Consider the following 6,371-nt stretch of genomic DNA (forward strand, 5'->3'; position numbering starts at 1 on the left):
TCGGAGCGCTGGGGCGACGGGGAGCAGGGGCGGCCTGGTGCGCGCGCCGACTCCGCTCTCCACCCCCCCCTTGGGAGGTGGGGGCCGAGGGGCCGCGTCCTTCCCCGGCAGGCCCAGAAAGATGAACTGGCGAGAGGTGAGAAAGGAAGCGGCTCGCCCGCTCTCTCGGGTGGGGAATCCGTGGGCCGGGCCTCGCGCCCCAGTCGAGTGCAGAGCGCGCAGAACATCCCCACCAGTCCCCCTCGCCCCCCCCCTCCCCCCAGAGCTTTCCGGGTGCCGCCTCGGGGCCGGAGCAGGCCAGGCTTGAGCTGAGCCCGCGGCTCCCTGGACTCCGGCTGCAGAGGGAACGCGCGAGGCGCCGTCTGGGTGGAACCCGGGGTGGTGGAGGGACGTGGAGAGGTCGAGAGCGAGTCCAGAAACTTCCCTTCTTTCCCCTCGGAGGGGCTGCGAGGCCATCGCCCCCTGCGCGCGCGCACAAACACACGCATTAGCATGCAGTGAGGAGCTGGGTAATTCGACGCCCGAGAGCCGAGTAGCCCCGGGAGCTGGGTTTGCGGGGAAGGCCGGGTGACCTGGCTCTGCACCCTCCCTCTCTCCCTCTCCGCCCCTCTCTCCTCCCCACTCGGCTTTGCTCCGGCAAGCCTCCGGGATTCCGGCTGCTGGGTTTGGAGGGCTTGGAGGCCGGCGGTGGGGGGAGGGGGCGGGGGGAGAGATGACGCTGGCGGACGTGGGCAGCGTGGGGGGCCGGGCCGTGCTCTGCAGGCCATCTGCCGGCTTGGGGGGCGTCGGGGGGGGGAGGGCTGGGAGCCTGAGCACTCAAAGGGCCAGACCGCGGCGCCCGCAAAGTGCCAGCAAAGTACGCAGACCTGGTTGGTTTTTGGTGCAGGGGTCTTAAGATGTGGTTTCCTTTGCTCCTCCCCACCTGCCCCCCAATTCGACTAAAATGGGGTGGGGGTGGCAGGTGGGAGGTGCAGGGGACAGCTGGCTGATGGTGGACAGCACAGTTTGCTCTTTCCCCACACCACCCCCTCCCTTTGTAACTGACTGTGGAGCTCCTTGGACGAACCTTCAGCTCTTTCCCTAGAGACATGTGCAGATCTGAGTGTTCTCCCAGGCCACGGGGTCCTGTTCTCCATCACCCACCTCCACCGCGTCTGCTGTGACGGCTCATTAATTGCTGTTTACTATTAGGTTGCATGTCAACCCTTGCCTTATAGACTGAGAAAGGGCAAACAGGCAGAGCATTGATGCCTTCTTAGGTAAAAGAAATCCAGAAGTCCAAAGTTGTGCGGCTATTGGCATAGAGACGTCACTGACCAGAGGCCCCTATGTCCCTGCAGGCCACAGATGACATTTATCTGAGAATCGTATATGGATGTGGATCATGCCCTCTAGCCTTCTGAGGTAGAAGGCAGTTATGCTGAAGACTGGCACATTTCTAACCTGTGACTCAAGTTCTCAGATTCTGCGGTCTAGCAGCTCCCCACCCCCACACAAGAAGGGAAGCTCAGACAGATTTCAAGCACAGACTCCTTCGGGAGCAAAGAAACACCCCCCCCCATACTTCCTATCGAAATGGTAATGTTCTGTGATCTTTGGCCTATCCCCACACACACAAGAAGGGAAGCTCAGGCAGATTTCAAGCACAGACTCCTACAGGAGCAAAGAACACCCCCCCCCCCAATATTTCCTATCGAAATGATAATGCTCTGTGATCATTGGCCTATCCCCAAGCCTGGTTTTAGAGGGAGCAGGGACAGCGGGCAGAGCAGGTCACTCCTGACCCAGTCCCAGCGTTGGGGCAACCGCTCATCCTGGAGAAGGAAAAGGCCAGGAGGCCCTCCTGGAGGCATCCTCCAGCAGAGTGCCAGGCCTCAGAGGCCAGGAAGGAGCTTCAAGTGGGGAGAGGCCAGTACTGCTACCATATCGATCTTTTTCTCCCAGCCTAAGCTCATTGGTACATCCTTCTCCACCCCCTGGCCTGGCCTCTATGCGGTCCCTTTGTTGGCCGCCTTTGCCCGGGTTTAGGGGGACCTACTAGGCCCCAAGTCTCAGGCCACAAAGCCCTACCATGCCGCAGCTCTCTTTCCCTGGGCTCTAGGCGGCCTCTGCTCCATTCCCTCCACTTCTCACCCCTCCTGGCTCCCTTTCGGGGCCATCATAGTTGGGGGCGGGGGGTGGGGAGGAGGGGTCCTTGGGATTCCAAGCGCGCACTGGCGCACAGACCGCAGACACACCGGTGGCGAGCGAGCGGCCTTCGCGCTCTGCAGGCGGCTCCCGGCTCCGGGCGGGCCGCGGAGCTCCCGCCGCCGAGCCGGCTCGGGCTGGCCCGGCCACCTAGAGTGCTCCTCTCCCGCGCCGCGCACAAAGGCAGCAGCCCCGGCACTCGAGCCCTCAGGCTTCCGTAGCTCAGGTCTACCCTCCCTTCACGCGCTCCCCACCACCACCAGCAACAACCACCACCAAATCCTGGGGCCCATCCCGCCGTGTAAGAGACCCTGGTCCTTTGGGGGGAGTCAAAGAGCGTCCCACCACTCGAGCTTAAAAATCTCTTAAAACGCCCGGGGAGAGTGGGTGAAAGGCTAGCCTAGTCGCGATGTAAGTGATCGCCACTGGCTGGGTTCAAAGCGCCTCTTCAAGGCCCTTCTACTGGAAAGGGAAAGAGCAAAGCAACGAAACGCCGCCGCGGCCCGGAGCTGCTCCCGGCATCTGCGGCTCCGCCAAGCTGTTGTTTTAAAAGAGCAATAAAAATGAATTATGACTAAACGCCTTCTAACTTAATGCTTTCGGACGGGGATCCCCGGCAAATACGTAAGAGGATTTTTATTTGTGCATGTGTTCCTGCAATTGATCTCTTTGATGACATTCTCATTCATAGAAAGCGTTTGATTTATGAGCGTAGGACGAATCGCAAACAGCGGCGGCGGCGGCGGCGGCAGCAGCGGCAGTACTGACTGCTGCCGAGAGCCGCCCTGCCTCGCGCTGTCTTGGGACTGGAGACCCGCCCCGGGTCCGCGCCCTCCACCGCTGCCGGGGATTGGGGGCGAAGGGGTCGGGGGAGGTGGGGAGCAAACCCCTGGAGAAAGAGCGCGATTTCGCTATAATTTCCAAGCCTTTGCTATTAAGAGCCGGGTTCTGGAATCATTCGCCCCCCACACATGTTGCTTACACGCTGCGTTTTCTCACGGTAAGTGAGGAGCCATCAGAACGAGCTCAGTAAGGGACAAATAAACACGGAGAGACCTAAAGGAGGTAGGGGAGGACGTAAACAGAACAACCCAGTAATGCTCCCTGAATCGCATTTTATTGATATTTCATTTAAAGTGCTTTTTCTTGCTCTCTCTAGAACCTGGGTTAATTTATAACCGAAGGTGCAGAAACACTCCATGTAAAATCTCCTCTAGCTAACCTAACTTCAAAGCTTTAAAGGGCCATTATTTGCCATGTAAACAGATTTAAGAATGAAATATTGATTTCCCCCCCACCCTGAAAAAAAAAAGAATCCTAGAATAACTGAACCAAAGGATCCTAAAGAATCCTCTCTGCAGTGCCTTTTTCAGCCAGTGACCATTCTTTTGTCTTATTTTTGTTTTTCTCTATCTTTTTAGGTCTGTTTGCCTGGACCCATCAGCAGCTGGGAGACTAATGGACCACAGTGGAAATGTGCGGGGGTGGAGGGAGGGCATGTGTGGGGGAGGGGGTTGAAATGTAGATGTTTCAAACAAATGTGTATAAATAAATGAATTGTTGATAACTTAGTTATTGACCTGGACGCTGGTGGCTTGTTAAAGAAACTCCATATTCCTCCTTCCTGGAGTTGGAGGTTTCTGCAGTCACTTTATTCCTCCACTTTCAAAGGCTGGGGCTTGGCCCAGTGCTGAGGCTGCCCAATCCTGTGTCTATTACCAATTTATGGCTCGAGCCTCTGCACTGAAAAACCAAATTCATTCCCCTAAAAAAAAAACAAAAAACAAAAAGTACTTCTCAGAAGCCAGGGGCTTGCTTTTTGTTGCAGTCTATTCAAGATGTTGAACATGCCCACTTCGTAAATATATTAAAATGGAAAAAGAAGATAAATTGTGACCAGAATTTTATTCACCAAGTTAGACTAAAAGAGGAAAAAGAAACCATTATGAACTTTGAGAAAGGACGGGGGGGTGAGGGAAAAAAAATAAGAAAGTTACTTTTAGCAAAGGAGAATTTATTCTACCAAAAATACGCATGACAATGCATCCTAATGTAATACAAAAATAAAAAGAAAGTGAAGATACAATTTTATGATCACTTTCTTGCCGGTCTCATATATTGCTTTCAGGAACTCACAGAAAGGGTTTATTGGATTCCATTTAAAACAACAAAAACTCCAAAAGAATCTGTAAAAAGATGGCTCTGAATCTGGGGCAGGGGGGATGGGATGGGGAACCACTGAACAGAAAATCCTCAACACTTGAAAGAGGGAGAGAGGAGTTCAAGACAAAATAGAATTTTAAAAATCAACTCTCAGAATCAAGGAAGGCAAAACTGCCTGGTCAGAGGGGTTTTTGTTTTGTGATGCTTTTTTTTTTGCTTTAATATTTTTAGTAGTTCAGATGCTGCAAGTCGATTGTGGTGAGTGTGTCTGTAAAAAAGTCAAAGCTGTCAGCTGAAATATCTACGGGACTGTCGAGGGACCCTGGTAAACTGGGCGAGACTGCATCTGAAAGCTGCAGGCAGGAATCTGTGGAAAAGACGTTGAAGTCCTGCAAAGAGGGGACCTCGAGGGCCTCGGGACTGTCATTGTTTAGGCCCGAGCCACAGTTCTGGCCCATTGTTGACAAGCAGTTAGGAACAGTGGGTGACTGGTGCTGAAAATGTTTCAGATTTTTCTCATTGCTGGTTAAAGGCGAAACTGGGAAACTTTGGGAGTCGCCATTGTGTCCGTTGGGAGCCTGCTGCTGCGAGAGGGCATTTTGCTGAAAAGTGTACCCTTCTCTCTCCAGAAGGGCCCCGGAGACGCTGAGGGCTTGCTCGAAGAGCGACTTCTCCTCCTCGTCCTCCTCCACTTTCTCTGAGTCCTCCAGGCCTTTCAGTTTCCCCTCGCCGTTTTGGTTCTCCTTGCACTGGGTCTGCCTCTTGTGCTTCATCCTCCGGTTCTGAAACCACACTTTCACTTGTCTCTCCGTCAAATCCAGCAGCGCAGCGATTTCCACCCTCCGGGGCCTGCAGAGGTACTTGTTGAAATGAAATTCCTTTTCCAGCTCTAAGAGCTGCGTGTTGGTGTAAGCAGTTCGCAGGCGCCGGGAACCCCCGCCGCTGCCGTCCGCGATGTCCAGGGATTCTGCAGAAAGGGAAACCAACAAGAGACACGCACAGTTGGAGGTGGAGGGGGTCCGCGCGGGGCAGTTCCACTGGAGAATAAATACAGCAGCAGAAGATCAACTGCAACAAAATGGCCGCCCCTGGATGCAACAGAGCTATTGTGCTGCCTTTGCTCGGAGCCCAGCCTGGGGACACCCCATCTCTTCCACCTCCAGCCAGTTCTTGCCTCTCATTCCCCCCCAACCTCTTCATCCGGGAGCAAACTTTATATTAGCCACAGCACAATTTATAATTAATGCATCAGCTGCTTAGCTGAGCAAGAGCGATCTATCACTCTTCATTACTGTCAAAAAGCCAAACTCTAGGACAACTAGACAAGAAGAGGTCAGTTCCAACTCAAATAAATCATCCCACATTACACAAGTTAGGGAAAGTTCCCCCCCAGCCCACCCCTTCTTTAAAAATCTCTCCGTGTGGATCTGGATGTGTCCTTGTGGAGTGCAACATCCCTTTTCTCTCCACCAAACCCACTCGAGCCACAAGGGAAGGGAAGGCAGCCAAGCATCGCTCCTCTCCCCCTTCGCTCCCGGCCCACGCTCCCCTCCCCCCGCCCGAGAGCCGCTCCCGGGGCAGCCCCGAGCGGGAAGAGGGTCCCGGGGACCTGGGGCCAAGTGTCTGCACTGACCTTTGTGGCTGAGGCAGGCAGGGCCGGTGGCGGCGGCGGCGGCGGCGGCCGAGGCGGGAGGCAGCGCGGTTTTCTTGGCCGCCTTCTTCTCCTTCATCCAGGGGTACTCGGGCGGCTGCAGGGCGCCGGCGGGCACGGGGCTGCCGCGGCTGCCCGCGGGGCTCGGCTTGGGGCGGCCGCCAGCGCCGTGGCGAGCGTGACTGGCCGGGTTCAGGCTGGGAATGGTCTGCTCAAAAGGAGGAGGAATCAGTGTCGAGTGTGAAAGCGTCGAGGTCTTGATTGATGAACTTTGAAATGTATCAGCGACAGGGGGAAAAGATGTCAGACACTCGGCGAGCGACGGCTGGCTATTGATAAAACCAATCTCTCGCTCAAATTCGTAATTCAT

General features: G+C 55.1%; 1 protein-coding gene across 1 annotated transcript; it reads right to left on the reverse strand.

Annotated features, from left to right (window-relative positions):
* Positions 1-4,577: 4,577 nt before the first annotated feature.
* HOXA2 (homeobox A2) lies at positions 4,578-6,371 on the reverse strand. Its single transcript, XM_056118418.1, has 2 exons — positions 5,984-6,371; positions 4,578-5,317 (listed from the first exon to the last, which is right to left on the reverse strand). Exons 1-2 carry the CDS (start codon positions 6,369-6,371, stop codon positions 4,578-4,580), a joined length of 1,128 nt encoding a protein of 375 aa, XP_055974393.1.

Source organism: Sorex fumeus, unplaced genomic scaffold (genome assembly GCF_029834395.1).
Source record: "Sorex fumeus unplaced genomic scaffold, SorFum_2.1 ptg000037l, whole genome shotgun sequence".
NCBI classification, from domain to species: Eukaryota; Metazoa; Chordata; class Mammalia; order Eulipotyphla; family Soricidae; genus Sorex; species Sorex fumeus.